This window comes from Leiobunum rupestre, chromosome 2, assembly GCF_980474605.1.
Source record: "Leiobunum rupestre chromosome 2, qqLeiRupe1.1.hap1, whole genome shotgun sequence".
Lineage (NCBI taxonomy): Eukaryota > Metazoa > Arthropoda > Arachnida > Opiliones > Sclerosomatidae > Leiobunum > Leiobunum rupestre.
This window is the reverse complement of record NC_143385.1, coordinates 67,824,707-67,852,445: the sequence shown is the minus strand read 5'-3', so window position 1 is coordinate 67,852,445 and position 27,739 is coordinate 67,824,707. Positions and strand designations below refer to the sequence as shown.

General features: G+C 32.9%; 1 protein-coding gene across 2 annotated transcripts in view; it reads left to right on the top strand.

Annotated features, from left to right (window-relative positions):
* Window positions 1-4,644: 4,644 nt before the first annotated feature.
* Window positions 4,645-27,739, top strand: part of LOC149958852 (stromelysin-1-like) — a 127,131-nt gene continuing 104,036 nt past the window's right edge. For both annotated transcript variants that reach the window (XR_016478568.1, XM_090166251.1), the window contains exon 1: window positions 4,645-5,247. Coding sequence is in view for 1 of the 2 variants with exons in the window: in XM_090166251.1 (XP_090022377.1) it covers window positions 4,831-5,247 (417 nt within the window). In the remaining variant the exon portion in view is untranslated. The remainder of the gene's footprint in view (window positions 5,248-27,739) is intronic.

Sequence of the window (27,739 nt, the reverse complement as noted above, 5' to 3'; positions counted from 1 at the left end):
TATTTTTAGCGTTTCTCCAATTCCCCAGGTATGCTCCTCCACTTTAATAAAATCCAATAATACTGCAATCTCATTGGTTCTCAAAAACTACGTTTTTCGACGCGATTAACGCTGCTGCGAGGACGCAAAAAAATAAGACCGCCTCCTCCCCCCCTTAGCGTGACGGGGTTAGGGCCTCAACGTGTCCGTCGATAGTCTCGACATATTCATTCTCCCTGAGTATAAATAAATACATTCTTGCTAATACCCAAGGCACCACCCTAGGAGACTTTTATTGCCTTTAATTCGGGTGGCCGAGTTGCAATGCGTAGGAGGGTGGTGGCAAGCCTTTCAATCCACGCGAGCCAACACTACTACTACCTCGGTTCGGTTAGGTTTGGTTAGGCTAGGTTCAAATATATTAGGTTGCAATAGGTTTAGTTTAGGTTTTAATAAAATTATGCTATTTTGGTATTTGAAAAATAATTAGATTTAATATTCTTGGCGATCATTTTCAAGATTAAATACACTTGAAAAATTAACCTAATGTTAATTAATTCTTTATTTTAATTTAATACTCACCTAATATTAATTTAATTCTTCATTTTAATTTAATACTAACCTAATATTAATTTAATTCTTCATTTTAATTTAATTCTTCATTTTAATTTAATACTAACCTAATATTAATTTAATTCTTCATTTTAATTTAATACTAACCTAATATTAATTTAATTCTTCATTTTAATTTAATACTAACCGAATATTAATTTTTTTCTTCATTTTAATTTAAGTACTAATTCAATTCTAAATGGCGCTTTTAAGTCTAACCTCCAGCTCCACAACAAAGAGGGCGCCATATGCTTAGAACAAAAAGTGACGAAGCCAGTTTGCGCATAGCCAACAGCCAACCACTCTAACGTTTAGAATGTCTGAAAATTTTCGACCTTTTATCAGAGTATAGCTTCAGCGCCGTGTGTGATGCACCGGACTAAAAAAGAAATGGACCTACCCAGCTTTTTACATTGTTTAATTTGAAAGGAGAAAAAAACGTTTAAAAGTGAACCCAGCGCACCCTTTTGTCGGTACGATACCCCCCCTCCAAAACACGCCTATTTTAAAATCCCTTTAAAAATGGAAAGTGATTCAGCGGAAGCTTATGGAAACTTGTTTCGTAGGCTGTCGGTTTCCGTGTGATCAGGATATCCGCCAAATGAAACCAAGATCATATTTAGGTCACGAAGAACATTGAACCAAAATGTTTTCAGGATCAGCGTCAACTAGCACAAGCCTCTGTTAAACCTGGTGTCAAAATCCGCAATTAGTCGATACACCATAAATATATTTGAAAATCCTTCAGAGCATGGACCAAGAATCTCAGGGGACTCTGTTTAGGCTTTAAAAAGCACGCGTTAATACTGGGAATAGGAAAATCATGGGTAATTTTAGTTCAATTTCAAGTCGATTTCCGGCGTAGTTTCGAAGAGAAGCTGGAGCGTTCACGTTCAATTTGACCAAATGGTGTCGTTGTTGCCGGTTAAAATTTATGATTAGGCTTAGTTAGTTTTTAACATTTTTTTTTAAATTGGGCCTTTAAAAGTTTAAGTAAAGATAATTAACCATTGTGTTAAGTAAAAATAACCAGTAAGCCCCATAAGACTGAGGTTTTTAATCATATTTATTGGAATCCATTTCATTTCTAAACTTAAAAAATTAATAAACTAAGCCTAACCTAACTTTATCGCACGTACTGTCATTTAAGCCCCAACTCGCAGTGATAGTTGAACAGAATTCTTGAGGCGCTTCCAAGTGGCTGATGTACCTCAGTAAGCCTTCCGATTTAGGCCACGCCTACCGTGTCAAAATATCGGGAACAGTGAGTCCCCTATTAGATTCTTGGTCCATGTTCAGAGCGAACTCCGAAAGTAGGTACCATTTAATAACGGAATATGATTGGCCAAATCTGCTATCACGTGGTATCACGAGGGGCGGGGCTACTAGGCTAGGCTAATACCCAAGGGCCTTAGGCACCACTATAGGCTTAAGTCATCAAGCTACTTTTGAAGCCTTTAATTCAGGCAGCCGGGTTTCAATGCGAAATAGGGTGGTGGCAAGTCCTTCGTGCCACGCGAACCAACAGCTCCCTACACTCATTATTACCAAAAGCAGCATAAGACCCAAAAGTGTGTCAGCTGTACCTTCGCGCCTATTAACATTTCTAGTGGGATCTAGTCACACATAACCTACTAGTGGGAATAGTATTAGCAACTTTATATTTATTCTATGGTCTGGCACGATTTTCATACGATCTAAAACGCCTCACTCGGCGGCGCGGGAGTAACTCGATTTTGATGACGTATTTTCCGACCCCCCCCTCGTTTCCCTTTTTTACTTTGCGACAAACTCTCATTAACTACTATACCGTTCTGACACACTTTTGGGTCTTATGCTACTTTTGCTATTACCGTTAACCTCAACAAGTTTTTATGGAAGGGGAAACCGAAGAGCTCGGGGGAAAACCCCTTAAACCAGTGGGGGAAACCCCTTAAACCAGTGGGGGAAACCCCTTAAACCAGTGGGGGAAACCCCTTAAGCCAGTGGGGGAAACCCCTTAAGCCAGTGGGGGAAACCCCTTAAACCAGTGGGATAAAACCCCTTAAACTAGTGGGGGAAACCCCTTAAACCAGTGGGATAAAACCCCTTAAACTAGTGGGGGAAAACCCTTTAACCCAAGGGGGGGAGGGGAACCCCTTAAGCCAGTGGGGAGATAACTTGCAAACTCAACGCGGAAGGAGTGGTTCCAGATTCTCCAAAAGCGGCCATTTCAAAGAAAGGAAAACGATTACAGCTCTTACAGAGGGACGACTTGTTTCCTCACAGTTGATTTAATCTACCGCGGGGAGTGGAAAGGGGGGTAGAATATCTGTTGTGACGTAAGGGCGCGCGCAGGGCCCGGAGCGAAATTTCAGTGGAATTGGAAACGCGCCTGCTTCAAATAGTAAATTAGAAAAAAGGGCTGCGTTCGTAGAACCTCCATTTGGATGGGATTTTGGCTAACGGACTTAAATGAGAATAATTACGAAAAGATAAAGGCATTCGTGCACTTTAACTCTTCGCGGACGGACCTTGACGAACAGAATTATTCGCTATTAATTGTATTTAAATTAATTTGCGTCTACGATTCCTTTTTTATTAAAGATATAAGTGTAAGTGTTTTTTTAATTTTGTTTGCTATATCAAAATAACGGATCTTAATTAATTAATTAATTTAATTCGCTATTATTTAAGAGGCTTAATTTATAAAAATAATTAGGTTTAATTTAATCAAATTTCAATATTTTATTTTTGAATAATTTTTATTTACTAATTAAATAAATTAACTTTTGGAAATTTATTTATTTAAAATTTAATCAGGTGTAATTTTTATTTAGTTTTTTATTAAACGTTTCCACATTATAGAAATGTTTTAAATTTTTGTTTATTTTATCAAAATAAAGAATTTTAATTAATTTGTCTTTAATTTAACAGGTTATTACTTTATTTTTTAAATTTTAATTATATTTAATGTAACATAATTTTAATTGAAAGGATTTCTCAAATTTAACGTTTTTCTTTTAAATTTTGCACAATCATTTTTAAATGATATAACTTATTTTACATTTTGTTAAAATATTATGATTTATATCGATTGTTTTCAAATAAAAATGTATTATTTTAATTTTTAATTTTAGTTTTATGAAACAAAAAACTTTGTGTCTTAACTTTATCAATATAATCATGAATTATATTATTTATCAAAATTATATAATCATGAATTATACTATTTATCAAAAATAACACTTTGGAAATAAAAATAGAATTAGGGCTGTACGATTAGTGGTTTTAGGTAATCGAGTATCAATTATTTTCATCGAGTATTCGAGTCGAGTAATATTGAAGTTGAGTCGAGTAATCGAGTACTTGATTAAGGGGAAACTTTCTCTTATTCGAGTCGAGTAACTAAAAAAAACCTGGAGTAATATTTTTTACGAGTCGCGTTATCGAGTACTTGATTAGGAGCTGGTTTAATTCGAGTAATTATGAAATGCAATTTAAAAGGAGTATAAAGTAACTTTCAATGCTGAAAAATATTCCTTTAATTTAAATGAACCACAGTTTTCCCCACTTTGTAGGTACCGTTTATTGTCCCCCAAAAAAGTTGTAAAAGCCCCTCTCTGAGCTTTGAAGCAACGAGGATAAAAAAAACGAATACTCGACGAGTTTAGAGCACCTTATTCGAGTAATCGGGTACCGGAATATGCAATTTTTTAGTACTCGGTAATCGACGAGTATTCTCCAATTACTTATTCGATGTCGAGTTCTAGTACTCGACCTCAAAAAAGACCGAATACTCAATGACGTTCGAGCTCTCGCACAGCCCTAAAATTGATTATATATTACAAAGATACTTAAAATAGATAAATTCACATACGTGAAAATACATTTCCAATTCCATTTCAAACTTAACAAAAAAAGGACAAACAGTTCTAACTTTTTGGCAGTTAAAAAACTAAATCTTTCGTTATCTCTCACAGAACGGAAGGAAAAACAGAAATTTCAACCGAAACAGAAGTGGAAACATTCTTATCGTCGACGATATTGTATTTATAAAACTGCGAATCTATTATAACCGCCAAAAACAACAATAAAAAAGTAGCATTTTATCAGAAAACCGAGAATTTTGTCGATCGTCGAAAAAGCGAAGGAAAGAGAAATACGCCACTAGCGCCATCGAGCGGTCGCGAGATAAAGAAGAAATAAAAATAAAGAAAAAGAGTGTTTTGTCGCGCGCTCGCAGCCTACGTCGCTTTCATGGCCTTCGCGAAGAAACCAGAGGTTGAAAGCAACTTCCCTCCGCGGCGGATGAAGCCGTGGACGGGGGCGGATTTCGACGACGAAGTAGATGCGTTGGGAAATGTTCGCAGCGCGGTCGTCGGTCGAGCGGCGACGCGACCGGGAAGGGTAACGGCTTCTGGCCGACCCGAGATCGCCTCAGCCCGGCGGATCATGGCCAACCAGCGCCGTCGGACGGACGTACTTCCTCCTACCGCGACTGACGATTGTAAACAAAAACTCCAACGGTGCAATTTAAACTACTTTTCGTTTTCGTTCAAAACTCTGTTTGTGTCGTCTTTCGTTATCTGTATTACGTGTAACGCGTTCGGGGAAGCCAAACCCTTAAACTCATTGACGAAAAGGGAATCTGATTCGACTATCACAACCGCCGTGGTGAGTAACCTTTTATTTACGTTCTTAGCGCCAGTGTGACATTTGCGTTGACGCGTTTTTATAGAAGATATTTTTTGCGTCTTTTAAACGCTATTTTGAATATATCAGTTTAAGAGTTTATTAATTGCAAAATAGGCGTACTTATTTATTTATTGAAGGTTGTATGCAAGTGACCGTTTATAAATGGCAACCTATACGTTCTTTTTTTACTAAAGGTAGTATGAAAATGTCAGTTTTTTATTTGCAAAATATGCATACTTGTTAATTGAAGGGAGTATGAAAATTTCAATTTATAAATTACAACCTAGTCTTACTTATTTATTGAAGGAAGTATGAAAATGTCAGTTTGTAAATTACAACCTAGTCGTACTTACTTAAACCTAGTCGTACTTACCAAATGAAGGGAGTATGAAAATGTCAGTTTACAAATTACAACCTAGTCGTTACTTACTTAAACCTAGTCGTACTTACTTATTGGAGGGAGTATGAAAATGTCAGTTTATAAATTACAACATAGTCGTACTTACTTAAACATTGTCGTACTTACCAAATGAAGGGAGTATGAAAATGTCAGTTTATAAATTACAACCTAATCGTACTTACTTAAACCATCGTACTTACTTAAACCATCGTACTTACCTAATGAAGGGAGTATGAAAATGTCAGTTTATAAATCACAATCTAGTCGTACTTCCTTAAACCTAGTCGTAGGGAATATGAAAATGTCAGTTTATAAATTACAACCTAGTCGTACTTACTTAAACCTAGTCGTACCTACTTATTGGAGGGAGTATGAAAATGTCAGTTTATAAATTACAACATAGTCGTACTAACTTATACATAGTCGTACTTACCTAATGAAGGGAGTATGAAAATGTCAGTTTATAAATTATAATCTAGTCGTACTTCCTTAAACCTACTGGTAGGGAATATGAAAATGTCAGTTTATAAATTACAACCTAGTCGTACTTACTTAAACCTAGTCGTACCTACTTATTGGAGGGAGTATGAAAATGTCAGTTTATAAATTACAAATTATTCGTACTTATTTATTTATTTATTTATTGAAGGTAGTATGAAAATGTAAATTATTTAATTGCAGAATAGGCATACTTGTTTATTGAAAGGAGTACGAAAATGTCAGTTTGTTAATTGCAACATAACTTGTCTATTTACAATGTCAGTTCGATTAAAGGCCTAGGCTTTCTTCTGCCTGTCCCCCTTTAAATTAGGCCAACGTGTTCAGCGGTTGGCCTACCACCAGGGTATTTGTGCTCCACTAAGTTAATTTAAAGGGGGACAGGCAGAAAAAAACCTAGGCCTTTAACTAATTTCCTTTAATTTCGCGTAAGTGTTAAAGACATTTAATATTGAAATGATGTTAAAATGCTTAAATATTTTTTAGCGTTCCATATAGGTGGCCAGCCCCTGTAAATTTTCTTCTCCCTGAACACCGGTGTAGGGAGGTAAGGCGACTTCTACAGGGGCAATCAGCGCATAAAATAATCAATTGTATAAATCCTTATAAATATATCAATATTAAAAAATAAAATTTAATTTAAAAACTGTAGCAAGTCTTATTGTAAATAAATAAAATAAGAGCAATTTTGCATAAAGGCTTAATTAATTATCATCGTAGAACTGTATGCATTTGGATAAATACCACTATTACAATATTCCTAACTCAGAAGTCAAATACAGCTAGGCAAATACCATGAGTATCTTAAGATTTTTATTTCAAATAAGAGTAGAATTCAAATAATAGAATAGAGGTTAAACCCGTTCTAGAAAACGTGTAGGATTTGTAGCCTTAGCTTTATAGCGCGCAAACTGTTTATCGTACACGTTTCCCAACTACGCGTACTCTAACGCCGCCTTAACTTATCTAATATCAATATACGAGCTCGACAAACAAACATATTTTACGCTACAAAGACAGCGTAATCAAAGGCGGGGACAACGGTACAGTCTGAACCCTAAAAATAAACCAAACCATCGCCCCAAACCATTGTTACAAATTATGGTAAAACGTAAACACAGAAACGGGACTAACAAGCTAAGCGCGTTCGATGCAGTTACCTTCGAGATAAATAAATAACAAAATGCCCGGAAGGAAAAACGTATTTCACTCCCTCTAGTTGGAAATTGCGCTAACTCTTTATATTCACCTTTTCTTTTTTATAAAGCATCAATGTATCGATTGAAAACGGTCGTCCGGCAACCGTTATTGATATAGGGGTCGACCCACTCGCCTATTTTCACTCGAGCCGCGATCCTGGCGGCGGTATTTGTCTAAAAGTGGGATTATTCGTAAAGAAACGCCGCTTTTAAAAATGGGCGATTTGCGAAAGCCTGATATATCAAGTGGTCCGTGTCGAGATCTCCCTAAACGCGGGTGGGACGTTATCGTAAAAAGGGGGGGGGGGAATGGGGCGCGTGCCGAAGAGGAGTTATAATTTTCGTCCCCCCCCCTTTTTTAGTACCACCTCTTTGACAACTAGGAGGCGCTGCTAGACAGTGTCATTGCCCCCTGAATAGTCGAGGATTGAATTTTGAACCCTGTTGCTTATAGCGTCTAAGCTTCTTTGATTTGTTCACTTCGGAAACCGAACTCCTTCTTATATACACGCCAGATTTTCTCAGGAAGTCAAATCGGGAAAGGAATTGTTAGAAAGTACATCCTATAATTGCAAGATTGGAGATTATTTTTATATCGCGTTTTATTTTAAATAAAATTTTATTATAATTATTATATAGTTGTGAGACTATAATAGTTCTGGGGGCCAGTTTCTAGTAGTGAGATAATGAGGGTTCCAAAGGCCAATATTCCAATTCCTAGTAGTGAGAATATGTGGGTTCTAAGGTCTAATATTCAAATTTCTAGTAGTGAGAATTAGAGGGTTCCATAGGCTAATATTCCAATTCCTAGTAGTGAGAATATGTGGGTTCTAAGGTCTAATATTCAAATTTCTAGTAGTGAGAATTAGAGGGTTCCATAGGCTAATATTCCAATTCCTAGTAGTAAGAATATGACGGTTCTAAAGGCTAATATTCCAATTCCTAGTAGTAAGAATATGACGGTTCTAATGGCTAATATTCCAATTCCTAGTAGTAAGAATATGATGGTTCTAAAGGCTAATATTCCAATTCCTAGTAGTAAGAATATGATGGTTCTAAAGGCTAATATTCCAATTCCTAGTAGTAAGAATATGACGGTTCTAAAGGCTAATATTCCAATTCCTAGTAGTGAGAATATAAGTGCTCTAATGGCTAATATTCTAATTCCTAGTAGTAAGAATATGACGGTTCTAAAGGCTAATATTCCAATTCCTAGTAGTGATAATATGAGTGTCCTGGAGACTAATACGCCAATTCCTAGTAGAGACAATATGAGGCCTCTAGAGGCTAACAAGCTAGTTCCTATAATTAAAATATGAGGGTTTTGGTAGCTAACATGCTTTTATCTTTCAAACTTCATTTAACGATTTATTCAACTAATAATTTAGCAAAAACAAATATTCTTAAGTAATAAAAACATTTGCAACCAATCAGTCTGACCTAGACTTCTTGCTTCTGTAAGCGGGTACGTTATCGGTAACCGAAGTACTTTCTTGGAAATTCTATCTAAAATTAAACTAATGAAACAAATTTAAGTATATCGTTTTTAATTTAAATTAAGCAAGTTGAAAGGCGTCCGTAAAAATTTATAATAAAATTATTAAATTAAAAAAATCTTTAAAACCGTGAACATGTTTACTGCAGTCCTTAAAATTTATAAAAATTAGTACAAGAAATTTCGACTTAATTTTAAAATACTGATAAATAAATTATAACTCCAGGTTATACGTAATTAAAATTTTACTGATTTGAATATAAAAAATCGTTAATAAAATATCAAAGAAACTCTGGGTTTAATTGCATTAATGAAAGGTTTCATTTGTGACACATTCCCGGCAAAATAACTAAGACAAACTCATTAGTTGGCGTCAAGTTATAAAACACTTGACTAAGATATTAATATTGAATTTGCCGTGAGCGATTTTGAGGTCTAAGTAAACACGTCTCTCTTAATGGGGAGAGATATCAGCCATGAATATAAATTATGCCCGCAATCGATATATTAAGTTCGATAATTATCGATTAAGTTGATCTCGTTAGAGCGATGGTACGGGCCAGGTTATCAAACCGTTCGGAGAGTTTGTTGAAATAAATTTAACCTACATTGCGCTAAAAATTGCATTTTAAATTTTTAAACCATTTTTTTTTAAATATTATTTAAAAAAATAATTGTCTCTCTTGTAAAAATTTATATAATTTTTTTTCGTGAATCGTTTTAAACGTGAAATTAATAGGTAAAACTACATAGGAGGTCTTTTCTCAAAAGTCATTTATTATTTGATTTCATTAATCAAATAAAACACGTTAAGGTTAACCATTAAAGGTGTAATTAGGGGAATTTTACAACGATTCCGGTAAATTAATGGATATTTTTATTATCAGAGGTTTTGACCCAGTTTTCGAACTTTTCTTCAGTTTAACTTTGCTTTGCTGTACAGTTTTTTGTGTAATTCTGTAACTCACTTTTTCAGAAAGTTCAATAAAAACTCGATGTGTTATAATATTTTATAACAATTTTATAGTAATTACTCTTGATTTATTTATTATAAAAATAATATTCGTCTGAAATATTTTGTTTTGTTCAAAATAGGTGACTTAGTATAAAATATTTTTCTTTTTTGTATTTGGAGTAAGATCAAAGTGTAGTATCTGTTTAGCATTCAATCAAATTGAAAGTGGATTAATGTGATAGCTGAAGAATTTTTCAAATGGTTCTGTGGTCTTTTAACATAATGTGACTATTGTGAACTAAAAATATTTTAACGCGTGGTAATAGTTGATTATTTGAATTTAAATTTCAAATTCAAAGTAATTAAAGTATTTAGCTACTCATTAATTAATTTAATCTGATTCTACACTTAACGGCAAACCCTGTTTTTCAAAAATTTGTAAGCAAATAATAACTACTTCGACTATGCTGAAGATGGCGCCACACAACACTAAGGGGCTTTCCCTCCTTTTTAATAACGGCGCACGATACACGCTCTGTGGCACGTTTCAATCATACTCTCCATATTGAACCGAAAACTATAAATATTTGAATTTTGATTTTTCTTGAAATTTTTAAGCGCAAGGTGCGATCGTTGTTAAGGGGGAAGACTACAGTGGCCATTGTCTACTTTCGCGCTATTTCAAGCTGAACTCTTTTAATCTTGTATTTTAACTTATAAAAAGAATATTTAAGTGTAGAATAGCCTCTTGTTTAGTGCTTAAAATAATTTTGACAATTTTAAATTTCAAAGTAATTAAGTTATTACGTTTTAATTTGGACCCCCGGAGCTAAACAAGTTGAGCAAGTGCCCAAACTACCCTTTAGTTAGGACCTTATATCTCGTTAACTATTAATATTAGAATTATCAAAATTATTTTAAGCACTAGAGGAAGGTTCAGCCTAATAAGAAAAATATAATTCAATTATGTAATTGTTAAAACAGAAACGTTCAGCTTGAACGAAAAAGAGGCTTTAACTGTATTCTTCCCCTTTAACTGAATATCGCCATCTACCGAGCAGTGAATGAAGCTCATTAATATGTAAAAATATATTCAATAAGTAATATTTTAATAAACCAAAACAGACACGCGGTAGATTTAATTTTGAATCCCCTCCCGAAATAGTTCTAGTACCCCTTCATTGCTAATGGCTTTTCTGGCTACTCCGAAAAAGTTTTTTAATTTACTGTCCCAACATCTCAAGATGGCCAAGCCGCCTCATAGATACACAGCCGACACTACACGACAAAACTAACGAGTAGGGTACGATCTGCGTTCGCGGAGGAATAAGCCTTCGGTAGCAAAGTGTCAGGCGCACCCACGACGAACCATTACGTAAAGTAGTGGGCGTTTTCAAGGTTAATAAACTAGCGCCCCTCGTGGTAGAAAAATTCACAAAAAAAATAATTTGCGGAGGGAAAATTGATATTCTCTGGCTGGTCTGTGGAGTTGCAAGAAAAATTACACTTGGAAAGGACAATGGCGTAATTTTTCGCGATGTGGCGCCCCCCCCCCCCCTCGGCATCTCCGGGAAACAGACGTCTAATACATCAGGGAGATTAATTGTCGGCAAATGAGCGAAAAAAATAACAATTAAAAGTGGTAAAATACACGGAATTAGGGTCGTTTACGGTTTTTTGGCTTCTTTTGAAGAATTAGCTTCGTTTTGTATTGTATTATTTTTAATACATCAAAATGTAAGAACGCGAGACAACAGATTCTTCATTTGTTTCTTTAAACGCTAGCGAATAACTAACTTGAGTTCAATTTTTAAGGGTTGAGTGGTGAGGTATGTTTCCCGAAAAGATACTTCACTTTGATCTTACTAATTTTAATTTTTATACCAAGTAATTACTATCAATTTAATTTTTAATTTTATTACTATCAATTTAATTTTTAATTTTATTACTATCAATTTAATTTTTAATTTTATTACTATCAATTTAATTTTTAATTTTATTTCTATCAGTTTAACTCTTAATTTTTTCTATTAATTCAGTTTTTTAATTTTATTTCTATCAATTCATTTTTTAATTTTATTTCTATCAATTCATTTTTATTTTATTTCTATCAATTCATTTTTTTATTTTATTTCTATCAATTATTTTTTATTTTATTTCTATCAATTATTTTTTTATTTTATTTCTATCAATTATTTTTTTTTTTATTTCTATCAATTATTTTTTTTCTATCAATTCATTTTTTTCTATCAATTCATTTTTTTAGTTTATTTCTATCAATTCATTTTTTCTATCAATTCGTTTTTTAATTTTATTTCTATCAATTCATTTTTTTATTTAATTTAATATCCAGCGGATAATTGGTCAAATCTCAAAACAAAAATGGCTTCTTCCTTTATGAAATAAACGCAACCGCTCTATTAACAGCACATGGCTTCTTATCTTCATATCTCAACACAAAGACCGTATAATCGCCTAATTTTCGTAGAAACTCAACATCGCCATACAAAACACTACCAAAAGTCTATAATTATGTTCCGCAAGTGTGTCAGCTAGCCGAAATTATTACTAGTATGGCTATGGGAGGAGGGAACATTGTTTTATAAATGAAGCCTAAATTCATCGCACTAATCTGCTATATTAATTAATCTTCTATAATTTTTTAACCACTTTAAATAATAATTATTACTGTTATATTTACTTGTGGAGTAATGTGTAATTGACGTCATGCTCAAAAAGATAAGCTCCCCTAGCTAACACAATCAGCCTGGGCACGTGCAAAGAGCGAATATTAGGCCTAATGCCTTAGTTGTTTGAAGTCCACCAAAAATATGTGGTCATTCTGGAAATGGCTAAAAATGTAATAAAGATAAGAAACTGTCACACTTATATGGAATAAGATAATAAACTTATGGTATTGGCAATGAAAATGTAAAATGACTCTCCGTAATAATTTAACACGCGGAAGATATGTCACACTTATAAGAAACGTACTCATGCTCTTACGACCTAACGATAAAAGATCTAGATCGGATAGGAAGTCCGTAATAATAGGTGTTGCCTCATTCCGCCACGTGGGGGCGCTGAATGACACAGCCTCGGTCACGCAACTTATAAATGGAAGGGTTATAATCGGGTCACTTGGATCCCGGAGTACCTCATTTGGAAACAAACTCCACGCCAATTCCCGCCTTCGCCCCGTAATGGCGACTAAGTCGTCTTGCAACATTGTCCTACGGGCGCGCTCTGGGAGGTGCGGGTATAGACGACAGTGGCGCGATCTGTTGGCGCGATTCCAAAATAGTTTGGTCCCCCTCCCGATCTGTTTCATTCATTCAAATTTGCAGGCGTGCAAGGACCTCTCGCGGTGACAATTTACAAAATACGTCTGTACCCAAAACGTTCTGCTCTTTTTATATAATTAACTGGAACAAGGACGTCTCTTCGAAACGGGAGGACAAAAGACACTGAAATATTTCTACTAACTTGTATCTATTTACGTTACAATTATCTTGTATTTAAAAACAGCGAAAAAACTTCGTTAAATTTGCATATTTTATTAAAATCAATGATAACCCATCAAGACTGAATCATTGTAAATATCATTGATTTTAATTAAATATACAAATTTAACGTGGTTTTCTAGATCTGTTTTTAAATGCATCACTCAGCATATTGAAGTTACAATTATGAACCTAAAAAATTAAATTATTTAAAGTAACTGTACGTTATTAACGTCTTTATTTTCAATTAAAAAATATGAAATTAATAGATATATTAAATTATCAAAATATAGTGAATTATATTAAATATAATTAAAAAAATAAAAGATGAGTTATTAACAAATAAATAAATAAATTACTTAAATAATATTAAATTATTAAAAAATCTGCTGAAAATATAACTTTGTTTTTAAAATATTGAATTATTAAAAAATAATTAAACTATTAAAAAATATCTATTGGAAAATAATACATTTTTTTTAAATATTATATAAATAATCTTCACTTGATTCATTACCCAAAATAACAATTTTATTAACTATATATAATCTCCACTTGATTCATAACACAAAATATACAGTTTTTTTTTCATTATCCAATCTCTTCACATTTCCATTACCAAAAATATTCACTTCATTTTATACCCCAAATCTCCACTTTATTCATCACCAAAAATCTCAATTTCATTTATTATCCAACACCGCCACTTTATTAATCACCAAAAATCTCAATTTCATTTATTATCCAACATATCCACTCTATTCATTGCCAAAAAATATTAATTTCATTAATCCCCAAATCTCCATTTTATTCATTATCCAAAATCTTAATTATTTCATTACCAAAAAATATTTCATTAATACCACTAACCTCAATTTCATTCATTATCCCTCTTATATTTTATTCATTATCAAAAATCACCATTTTATTCATTATAAAAATCTCCATTTTATTCATTATCAAAAATCTCCATTTTATTCATTATCAAAAATCTCCATTTTATTCATTACCAAAAAAATATTTCATTAATACCACTAACCTCAATTTCATTCATTATCCCTCTTCTATTTTATTCATTATCCCTCTTATATTTTATTCATTATCCCTCTTATATTTTATTCATTATCAAAAATCTCCATTTTATTCATTATCAAAAATCTCAATTTTATTCGTTATAAAAATCTCCATTTTATTCATTATCAAAAATCTCCATTTTATTCGTTATAAAAATCTCCATTTTATTCATTATCAAAAATCTCCATTTTATTCATTATCAAAAATCTACATTTTATTCATTATAAAAATCTCCATTTTATTCATTATCAAAAATCTTCACTTTTTCAATACCAAAAATACTCATTTAATTAATGCCCAAAATCTCCATTACATTAATTATCCAAACTCACCACTCTATTCATTACCAATATAAGAAATTACCAATAAATATGTATTTCATCGATAAAATCTCCATTTTATTCATTAATAGAATATAGTAGAAAAGTGACATTCGAAAAACTAATCTATTTCCGAGATATTTCAAAGTCACTTTGAAAACGATTTAAAACAGAGAAAAAAATGTGAATCTGGAATTTAGATTTCTACGTTTTGGTAAAAGACCTGGCAACGGGGCGTATTTTGACTTATGTGCCCCGAATATTGACGCCGAGCCTCGGGCCCATGGAAGGGCTAGTGCAGAAATGGATTTCAGATCCACATCAAATATACCGAACGGGAATCGGATACATTTATTCGAGAAGCTTGATAGGAAAGGTGGCTTATAAGATTCCAAATGCTGTCTGAAACAATTATGGTATTTCTTTGTACTATTTTCCATCGATGACCATTAGATTATCTCGAGAAATTTAAATTTTTTTATCGACGGCCATTAGATTATCTAGGTAAATTTAAATTTCCATCGACGACCATTAGATTATCTTGAGAAATTTAAATTTTCCATCGATGACCATTAGATTATCTCGAGAAATTTAAATTTTTTATCGACGGCCATTAGATTATCTCGAGAAATTCCAATTTTCCATCGACGACCATTAGATTATCTCGAGAAATTTAAATTTTCCATCGATGACCATTAGATTATCTAGAGAAATTCCAATTTTCCATCGACGACCATTAGATTATCTCGAGAAAATTAAGTTTTCCATCGACGACCATTAGATTATCTCGAGAAAATAAGTTTTCCATCGACGACCATTAGATTATCTCGAGAAAATTAAGTTTTCCATAGACGACCATTAGATTATCTCGAGAAATTCCAATTTCCCAACGACGACCATTAGATTATCTCGAGAATTGCCAATTTCCCATCGACGACCATTAGATTATCTCGAGAAATTCGAATTTTCCATCGACGACCATTAGATTATCTCGAGAAATTTAAATTTTCCATCGATGACCATTAGATTATCTAGAGAAATTCCAATTTTCCATCGACGACCATTAGATTATCTCGAGAAAATTAAGTTTTCCATCGACGACCATTAGATTATCTCGAGAAAATTAAGTTTTCCATCGACGACCATTAGATTATCTCGAGAAAATTAAGTTTTCCATCGACGACCATTAGATTATCTCGAGAAATTCCATTTTCCCATCGACGACCATTAGATTATCTCGAAAAATTCCAATTTCCCAACGACGACCATTAGATTATCTCGAGAATTTCCAATTTCCGATCGGCGACCATTAGATTATCTCGAGAAATTCGAATTTTCCATCCATGGACATTAACTTCTCTAGTACAAATTTAAAGCGATGAACTTTATCTAAATTAAACCGTGAATTTTCCCACGAAGCTCACGTTATTAACTTTAGTGGAATTCTGGGAAATTTGGCCATTTAAATAACAAGATTTCAATCGGGCTATTCACATTAAAAAGTACTCGAAACATTCTAAGTGACAAGGTCAAAGTAATCAAACAATTACAAGACCGGTATTTTCTTAATTAATTTTCCCATAATTCACAAATACCGGTATCAGAACCTTACGCAAATACTTTGAAAAAAAACCCTAATTAGCTATTTTCAACAACCCGCTGAAAAAGTGAAATGTAGGAACTAAATATATAAGCTATTTGAACGAGCGTTATAATTACGTGTTGGACTCGTTAGAGGGAGCCTTCAACCTGTGCACGCGATGACAATTAACATGTCTTTTCAAGAATGTATAGAGGTGAAACGAGAATATATAACTCCAAATATACCTTCTGTTTCCATGACACCCGTATCCAATTCTCCGCCTACACCTAGAGAGAGCCTGCGATCGTACAGGAGTGTCTACCCCCTAACGCGTGAAAAGGGGGAAAAGATTACACGAACAAAGGCGGAAAGGGCGTGGTTTTTCTGTCGGAGATCACGGGCCGAACTGTGATTCTTGGTATTTTATTTTATTTTTTAAATTCTGATATAATAAAAATGTTGTATAGTCGGAAAACTCGGATCGTTAGAGAAAATTACCTGCTAAAAAACTGGCTTATTTGTTTTAGGGCCACGTCCATGTAACGGCGTATTTGATCTCCAACCAAGGCTTAAAGCTAAGCCTTTTCTATACTCACAGGGAGTAAAACGCTTAAAGAATATATTTACAACTATTTAATTTTTTTTTTGTCTGGCAACGTAATTAGAGTCGAGTGGTTCTAGGAACGGATTCTGTCTCCGCCTTCCGATCGGATCGCCCTCTGGCGGTAGTAAACGGCGGCGCCTCGTTACCGGGTGCTTATCGGGCTCACTTAGCACCCCAAGGGTGTCAGAAATCGCTCGCCGAATTGTCACCCTTTATCAAAATACGTCCTCCTTAATGACAGTTCGATTCACCTGCAAACCTTTCGAAGCCGTTTCGACTTCCGCGGTTTTCTTGTTTTGATTAATCTGATAATTAATCGCTTTTTGATGATTCTCGATATTTAATTGTTTTTCACGCGCTCCTACTTCTAGTCTTATTTTTTTCAAAAATGGGTTATATTTTAGCGCACATTTTTCTATACCTTTTAAATGGCGACCAAAATGGAGTTTTGAAAATTAAGGGCAGGGTTGCGCTGGAAAACAAGGAATTCCTGGAAAAGTCTTTGGATTTTGAAATTTGTTTATAAATCAAGGAAAAGTCAGGGAAATTGAAAATGGGTTTAAAAATCAGGGAAAAGTCAGGGAATTTTAAAATGGGTTTAAAAATCAGGGAAAAGTCAGGGAATTTTAAAATGGGTTTAAAAATCAGGGAAAAGTCAGGGAATTTTAAAATGGGTTTAAAAATCAGGGAAAAGTCAGATAATTTTAAAATGGGTTTAAAAATCAGGGAAAAGTCCAGAAATTTTAAAATGGGTTTAAAAATCAGGGAAAAGTCAGGGAATGTTAAAAATTAGTATAAAAATCAAGAAATATCGGGGAATTTTGAAATTGGGTTTAAGAATCCTGGAAACGTCAGGGAATGTTAAAAATTAGTTTAAAAATCAAGAAATATCGGGGAATTTTGAAATTGGGTTTAAGAATCCGGGAAAAGTCAGGGAATGTTAAAAATTAGTAAAAAAATCAAGAAAATTTCAGTAAATTTTAAAAATGGGTAAAGAAGTCAGGGAATTTAATTTTGGTTACATATAGTTTCTAAAACTTTGCTACATTTTGGCATAAAATAAGACAGGAAAAAGCAACTAAAATAGGGAAATACCAGTAAAATAGTTGAAAAATAAAAATTCTTTACTAAAATATTGGTTAAAAATTGTTATATTTTGGAATCTATTATACGCCGTACTAAAATGATAACAAATAAATGGAGTGTCTTCGACTTAATTTATTAAAGAGTTCCCTAGATAGAGTAAAAATTCTTTAAAATTGTATGTAGAATTTAAAGTTACGAATCCGGGAAAACCTCATGGGAATCGAGACTAAAATTTCAAAATAAAAAGTAAAATCCTTTTAAAAATTTATATCGTAATGGAAATGGCGCGATTTTTATTTCGGGAAAGTTATATTTATAAATTTTTATTTCGGGAAAGTTACATTTAGAAATTTTTATTTCGGGAAAGTTACATTTATAAATTTTTATTTCGGGAAAGTTACATTTATAATTTTTTATTTCGGGAAAGTTACATTTAAAAATTTTTATTTCGGGAAAGTTACATTTAGAAATTTTTATTTCGGGAAAGTTACATTTATAAATTTTTATTTCGGGAAAGTTACATTTAAAAATTTTTATTTCGGGAAAGTTACATTTATAAATTTTTATTTCGGGAAAGTTACATTTATAAATTTTTATTTCTTGAAAGTTACATTTATAAATTTTTATTTCGGGAAAGTTACATTTATAAAATTTTATTTCGGGAAAGTTACATTTAGAAATTTTTATTTCGGGAAAGTTACATTTATAAATTTTTATTTCGGGAAAGTTACATTTAGAAATTTTTATTTCGGGAAAGTTACATTTATAAAATTTTATTTCGGGAAAGTTACATTTAGAAAATTTTATTTCGGGAAAGTTACATTTATAAATTTTTATTTCGGGAAAGTTACATTTATAAATTTTTATTTCGGGAAAGTTACATTTATAAATTTTTATTTCGGGAAAGTTACATTTAGAAATTTTTATTTCGGGAAAGTTACATTTAGAAATTTTTATTTCGGGAAAGTTACATTTAGAAATTTTTATTTCGGGAAAGTTACATTTAGAAATTTATATTTCGGGAAAGTTACATTTAGAAATTTTTATTTCGGGAAAGTTACATTTAGAAATTTTTATTTCGGGAAAGTTACATTTAGAAATTTTTATTTCGGGAAAGTTACATTTATAAATTTTTATTTCGGGAAAGTTACATTTAGAAATTTTTATTTCGGGAAAGTTACATTTATAAAATTTTATTTCGGGAAAGTTACATTTAGAAAATTTTATTTCGGGAAAGTTACATTTATAAATTTTTATTTCGGGAAAGTTACATTTATAAATTTTTATTTCGGGAAAGTTACATTTATAAATTTTTATTTCGGGAAAGTTACATTTAGAAATTTTTATTTCGGGAAAGTTACATTTAGAAATTTTTATTTCGGGAAAGTTACATTTAGAAATTTTTATTTCGGGAAAGTTACATTTAGAAATTTATATTTCGGGAAAGTTACATTTAGAAATTTTTATTTCGGGAAAGTTACATTTAGAAATTTTTATTTCGGGAAAGTTACATTTAGAAATTTTTATTTTGGGAAAGTTACATTTATAAATTTTTATTTCGGGAAAGTTACATTTATAAATTTTTATTTCGGGAAAGTTACATTTATAAATTTTTATTTCGGGAAAGTTACATTTATAAATTTTTATTTTGGTAAATTATTTATTTAAATCATTTTAGAAAAAAGGCGCTTTGGAAATACAGTGTTCCAATTAATGTCAAACAATAAAAAAATCCCAACTATTTAGAAATAAACCATAGAAAATGTAGAAAGGAAAAGCAACTTGGTCGGAGTACTTAAGGCCTATTCTTATGACGTAAGCCTCATTGAAATATATATTACCAGGAAATTAGGGAATTTAAAAACAATCTTGAAAAATCAGGGAACATTCAGGAAATTTGGAGAATTTGTAAAAAGTCTGGGAAAAATCAAGGTTTTTAGGAATTTTAAAATTTATCGTGATATTTCTGAGAGTTAATTTAAAAAATCAAATATTTGTAAACGTTGCAATAAATATTTTTAGGTCAAGCATTACCCGAAAAGTCGACTTTATACTAAAATATAATTCATTAGGTACTTATAAAAGTAAAAAATAATATAAAAAATGTTCTAAATTTTTGCTTAAAACGGTCAGCGAATTTTAATCTTAAAATATTAACCGGAAGTACCTCAAGCAAACCTCAAGATACATTTAAAGTCCATTTTAAAGGTATATTTGCTATTACGTATAAGAGTAGTGGAAACTCGTTCGATTTATGGTCTTGGAGTATTTCAGGCCTTTTAACTTCCGGTTATGTTATGATTTTAGATTTGTTTTATTGAGCTTTAAATTAACAAGAAGTACCAAGCGCCAATCTCATAGCTTTAGAACCTTGAAATACGTTTTAAAACCTGGCTAACGCTAGAGTTGCTATTCCATAGAAAATATAGAAAGGAGTGACAACTTTTTAGAACATTATATCCTTAAGAGAAAATATAGAAAAGGAGTGACAACGTTTTAGAAATTTAGAACCTCAAGATAAAATATAGAAAAAGAGTGACAACGTTTTAGAACATTAGAACCTCAAGAGAAAATATAGAACAGGAGTGACAACTTTTTAGAACATTAGAACCTAAAGAGAAAATATAGAAAAGGAGTGACAACGTTTTAGAAAATTAGAACCTCAAGAGAAAATATAGAAAAAGAGTGACAACGTTTTAGAACATTAGAACCTCAAGAGAAAATATAGAAAAAGAGTGACAACGTTTTAGAACATTAGACCCTCAAGAGAAAATATAGAAAAAGAGTGACAACGTTTTAGAACATTAGAACCTCAAGAGAAAATATAGAAAAGGAGTGACAACTTTTTAGAACATTAGAACCTCGAGAGAAAATATAGAAAAGGAGTGACAACGTTTTAGAACATTAGAACCTCAAGAGAAAATATAGAAAAGGAGTGACAACTTTTTAGTATATTAGAACCTCAAGAGATATATTTAAAAGCCATGTCAAATTTATCTTCCCATATTTTCTATGATAAACCAAGACTTAAAGAAATATCCCCTCCAGAACTAGCGAGTAAATCATATCTTCGGCTAAAACTAAATTAGTACGCTTCTTCGCAATCTGCGCTTTCTCGTAGAACGAACGCGGATAACCATCTCACTAGCGTTAAGTAAAGCCAGCAACTAGAAAGAGGCCTTTCCCTTCAGTCAATAAAAGAGGCTTCGAAACCCGGCCTGATCCCCACGCTGGCTATAAATAGGCTCCAGGGGGCGCCCTGAGATTGCAGACTCCGCTAAGCTCTCCTTAAAACTCCGTCCATCCTAACCGAGCACCGAGATCAAAGGTTAGCAACGGGGTACAGTCGGTACGACTCGAAAGAGGCACCCTTTTCGCGGGGCTATAGAGGCGCAAAAATCCAGATTGAACTCTTAGACAGTCTCCGCGGAGTTTAGTCTATTGCCTGGCGGTATAAACCTCGTAATGGAATTGTAACGGATACCCGAAATCTCTCATTTGTTAGGACTTTAATGACTTGGCGTTTAGACAACGCGCTTATTTCATACGCTCCTCCGGAATTCGCCGCGCTCTTTTCCACCATTATAACTTGACTCTTCTGGATGCGTTTATTTTCAAAATCCCTTTTTAGAAAGTTTGTTTCGGGAAATTAGGTTACTAAGACTTGGCGCAGGTACCCCATTTTATTACCCTCGGAGGGGAGAAGGGATCGGAAGGTGACGCTAGATGACGTTGTATATAGGGGTGTGGCTCCAATTTATTTTAGTGGGATTGCTAGCTAAATTGTGATCGAAATTGGACGATATTTATTAAATAGGGTTTCCGTGGTACCTGGAAAACCTGGAATTCCCGGGAAAGTCGGGGAATTTTAATATGGGTATCAAATAAGAGAAAAGTCAGGGAATTTTAATAGAAGAAAATGGTTGCATTCATAGATTTAAATAAAAACTAATAACTTAAAATTAGAGCTCGGCGAAACAGATAAATTAACCGCTAAAATTTCGATTAACCATAAAAATTTCGATTAACTGTTTATTCGTGGATATTCTCCAGACTAAAAAGCAATTTAACATATGAAAATAATAGATTTTTTCGGATAATTTGTGGATAAATGTGTGTTTTGGATAAAAATAAATAAATTGATTAATTCTTATCCAAACGCCGAGCTCTACTTAAAATGCATAATGAATGATAACTTTTTAGTAGGCGATTTACTATCTTGGCCGTTAACTGGGTTGCCACACTTCAGGGAAATAAGCAAAAAGTCAGGGAAATAAGCAAAAAGTCGGGGAAATAAGCAAAAAGTCAGGGAAATAAGCAAAAAGTCAGGGAAATAAGCAAAAAGTCAGGGAAATAAGCAAAAAGTCAGGGAAATAAGCAAAAAGTCAGGGAATTTAAAAAAGGGCCTAAAAAGTCGGGGAAAGGTCAGGGAATTTTAAGAAGTTCTAAAAATTCAGGTAAAAGTCACGGAATTAAATTTTATCATGACACTTTTTGAAGTTAATTTTACTCTAGATGTATGACCAATTCTATGATTATCATTTATTCCCTCGAATGTTTCGCTAATTTTTTCAACATTGCAATCACCTTTTTACTCAAATATAATTTATAGGCCTAATTAAATTCTGATTATTTTGGTCTGAAAAAGTAAGGGAAAATCTCATAAAATAGTCAGGGAAAACAGAGAATAGTCAGGGAATTTGAATCTGAAACTTTTGTGGCAACCCTGGTTAAAATGGTAACAGAACCTTTACTTTAATTAGCTGTCAATTTCCAAAGACCCTTTCTGCTATTTAGTCTAATATTAAAATTGGCTTCGCAATTACGTTGGGAAGGATAATTAATTAATTGGAAAAATAATTACAGGGTGGTGGAGGTCGTAACCCGTCCCTCGTGAAGCCCGCCCCTAAATTATTCTAGTCAGTGTATCTGACGTAACATTGAAATATTCTAAAACGTACTACAGCTTACGAGTGCATTTAAAGTATAAACCAACTGTGTATTTCGAAATAGATTGATCGATTTTGTCCTACTATCGCCTGTAGAAGTGTAGCGCACGCAGAACACCGGTCCTTAGGGAGAAACCGATCTTAAGGGTTAAATCTACCAATATCTACCAAATTAGGGGAATTCGTTTCCGACTCCCAGCCAGGGCGAATTTATAGTAGTACTATAGTAGCACCTACTATTAATTTTATACCAAAGAGTAGGGGGTTTTCTACAGACCAAGTAAATGTCGCTGAAACATCTTTCAATATTATGAAATTAAGATTTTTATAATAAAATTATGTTTTGTAAAATTATTTATGTTAATTTTAATTGAGTAGAGTTTATAGATTTAGGTTTTTGAAAAGTGTTTAGAAGATTTATAAAATATAACCGCTTGTTTAAAAGCAATTTTAAATGGGCCGTTTAGTAAAGTCTAAAGCTTGTTTTGCCTCGTCGTGTATTCCACTTTACTATTCAATGTCACTTTTTCCGTACGAAACGGTCGGAATAATTTGAAAAGTAGAATTTTAACCGCTTTCCAGCGCTTAAAAAGTATGCACTAGTGCCTCAAGTGGCAGAAAAGTTTAACTTTTTTCTCGTAGAAAATAATTGTTTATTTTTAAAAACTAAATTATGGCAATTTAAAGCCGGAAATAAAATGAATCGCTTAGTGTAGTCTAAGGCTAATTGTATTCCTGTCATGTACCCTACTTTGCCAAAAAGGTTCATGTTCCCCGTAATTCCACGGATGTGACGAAAACTTAATTTAATGGAATTTATCGATACAATTCTTTAAACTACTGCAAAGGCTTGTTTAAATACCAATTTAAAATGAATCGCTTAGTAAAGTCTAAAGCTGCTTTTGTAACGTCACTTATCCTGTTTTACACAAGGATTGATTGTGATAAAAATTAAATTGAAAATAATTCAATACCGTAACCGCTTCTTTATGCCAATTTTATCCAATTTAAAATGAGCCGGTTAGTCTGGTCTTAAGCTACTTTTCGCCCGTCGCGCATCCTACTTCATAAAATAATTTAACTTTTCCTTAATTCCAGGGGGATTAAAACTAAGTTGAAAAGAATTTATTGTTACGAAATATCTCTGTACAACTCCCGTAACAGCTTATTTATGCCAATTTATACCCAATTTAAAATGAATCGTTTAGTGTAGTCTGAAGCTACTTTTCGTCCGTCGCGTATTCTACCACACTGCAGAATTTAACTTTTCCGTAATTCGAGGGATCGGTTGGGATGAAAACTAAATTTAAAAGAATTTATCGATTGGGAATATCTTTTACCAACTCCTGTCATCTCGCGTATCAAAGAGAAAGTATTTTATAACAGTTGAGAAAAAGATTTGAATCGCGATAGTAGCTCGGAGTAATAATTTCTTTGTTCGAGCGACGCGTTGTTAACATTCCGCGCCATTAGCGCCAAATGAAGCCAATCTCAATTGACAGCTCTACCAAAAGCGCGAACAACCACGGGTTAATACTCGGTAACAGTGACAAGTGACAACTGTCATCGGGAGGTTAAACGGGCGTGACTCATGAGTCCAATAAAATGACGATCTCGCGCTTCATTAGACACGCTCTAGAGAGGTTTAGTAGACAGCGCTGACTTGACACTACAGTCGAAAGGGCTCTTTTTAATATCGGAGGTATTGTTGCGGGGACAAGTGACCGTCGCACTAAAGGGATATTTTGCCACCGGGATGAACAAGATGTCGCGTGTTAAGAGGGGTTGTGACCCGCCATATTTTGATGCTCGTTAAATCAATGCGATGTCGTGTTTGTTGAGGCGAAAAAAGTATCTTTTGTACATATAAATTCAATACACTACTGCCAAACTGATTTTCGATATCCATTTTCTGCGCAAGATCATATACTGAGACGCCATCTATTATCGGAAAAGTTAAATGCTTCGAATTTATTATTACCATCTAAATTACGATCTGCTTTCGAGAATCAATCAATGAATTTTTCAAATCAGTCGATTCGGTAGTAAATTTTCATATATCTGAAGATAATCCGTTAGTCAGATCTGCAGGTATCTGATTCAGTTTATCCCGTAACCGATCTGAACTGATAGGCTATAACTCATCTCACCATATTCAGTTTGTTGAACAGTTATCTGATTTATACATTTGGTATATATATTATCTATTGAAATAAAATAATAAAAAATAAATAAATAAATTAAATAAAAGTTAAATATGTAAGAAAATTAAATGAAAATTAAATAAATAAAAATTATTAAAATAAAAAATTAAATAAATAAAAATTATTAAAATAAAAAATTAAATAAATAAAAATTATTAAAATAAAAAAATTAAATAAATAAAAATTATTAAAATAAAAAATTAAATAAATAAAATTTATATAAATAAAAAATAAAATAAATAAAAATTAAACAGATAAATATTAAATAAATAAAAAATTAAATTAAAATTAAACAAAAATATTAAATAAATAAAATAAAATAATATAATATAATATAATATAATATAATATAAAAATATAAAAAACAAAAAAATATATAAAAAATAAATTTTAAATTAAAATAAACAATTATTAAAATTTCGAAAAAACTCCTAATTTAGTTCGTGAAACTTTTTAAACTTAATTTAACGATTTAAATTCAATAAATAAGGTGAACTTAAGTTAAAAATTCCCAAATTTAAAATTTAGTTTTAGCTAGAATTTAAGTTAAAAATTAACCAATTATTGAAATTTACAAATTGAAATTCCACATTCACCCTGAAAATGTATAGTTTTTGAAAAAACCAAAGTTGGTCGACCAAACACAATACACCCTGTAGATATACAAAAAATCCAAGAAATATCGCATTTCTTTCGGTGTATTCGGAACCACAAACCCCCCCACTGTGTCACCCCTGGAAAATACGAGGGGGTGTTCTACCGAGGGGGTTGCTACAGGGGCCCACGTAGTCCCAAATCTTCGCCTCCGAAACAATCATTTTGTTGTGCCTCTTAGATTTGTCCAGATAGAGAAAAATATAAAAAAGTGTCTTACTCTCCACAATGAAAATATTAAAATAGTGGGGGACGAAGGGGGAGGAAATGGTTGCTAAGCGACCCTGGGGGGTAAGGGGGGATGCCACCGTAGCCACTTTTACCCTTGATGTGAAACACATGTTAATATATACAGCACGATCTACTTTAACCGGATATGTGAAGTTGGCAGCGTCCAACTGGTAGCGAGGAGGAGTGCCTACCAGATGGGTACATTCTATTCCCATAATACGCCGGGAGTTATGTCGGGTGAGCGTGTCGAGCTTGCGGTTGAGATGGTCAATATGGCGGCCACCTGGTATTGACTGTTAAGTGGTAACAATGTAAAGAAAAAAGCTGCTGCTTGTTAAGCCTTTGTGTGTTTTCTTTGTTTCGTCCGCAATAAGAGCGCGCGCGCCAAAGATTTTGCTTTTGTTCGTGGATAAGAAATATGGGGAAAATCTATAGGGAAATTGGGATAAGGGAAAACTTAGTCCTGTATACTCCGATGTAATCTTAGAAATGGTTATTTGTACGCATACAGAATCTATTCTTCACATCTAGTAACAATGAGAAGACTATCCCTTAATTTGGGGTAGTTAAAAATATCGAACCACACTGTTAAATTTGAATTTAAATGCATAGTTCCGTGTTTTCGGTTTTAAACCGTCTGGGTTTCAGACGACTTGTAACGAAATAGCAGCTGTTTAGTGGTCTTTTATATCATTTCTAATTTTGTGATTTGGGTACATTTGTTCGAATTTCATTCGTCCGAACGGTGTAACAATTGTCCGAATGATCATTTGTCCGAATGCCGGAAAACAGGATCGTATGTCCGAAAACGTATTTCATTTGCCCGAAAAATTTATCACAACTTTTGTTGGTGATTTAGTCGTTCAATTTATGTTAACTTTACTGGCGAATTTCATTTGTTCAAATAATCGTTTGTCCGTTTTTTTCAACATTAGGAATTGGTTGCTTTTTTTAAATATTGTTAATATAAGAAAATAGTAACATTAACGTGAACCTAACCTAAAATATCCACAACATTCAACGCAATTCCCACATACTATATCGGTCAAAAGAAACAGCAATAAGAAATACTAATTTAGCGACAGAATTCGGACAAGTGATGCTACCGATTCGGACGAATGAAACACACAAGTTGTCCAATTCGAACAATTGAAACATTTTTATTGTTTCGGCGGTTCGGACGAATGAAATTCGAACATTTGTTCCACCCCAATTTTGTTGGGTGGGCCAGCGTTTTCACCCACCTTTCAAGGCAACTGTTCAGCTAGTCAGAAAGTAAATTTTTCGTACATAGCTAAAGTTACCTACGTTAATTGAGTATTTTTCAAAATATAACACTATTATCAATAGAATTTTAACACAACATTTTGATTTCGTTATTTCTTTGTACAACAAATGTTTCGTTTAAAAATTTCGCCCATAAATGAATACCCATATTTAAAATTTGGGCAATCCTTTGTTCCTCATACCCAAAGGGGAGAAGTCTGCACGATGATTGCAGAAATTTTCATCATTACCTACAATTACCGCTAAGTAAGTGGGAATGGGCTAAACTAAGCTAATACCCAAGGAACCAACCAGGCCTAAGTCAACTAGTGACGTTTTCATTATTAGGGCACCCTCGTATGATTAAATCATGATTAGATTAGATTAAAATTAAATCTGTAGCTTTGGCTGTACAAAAATTAAGAATGATTAAATCATGATTAAATTTTTA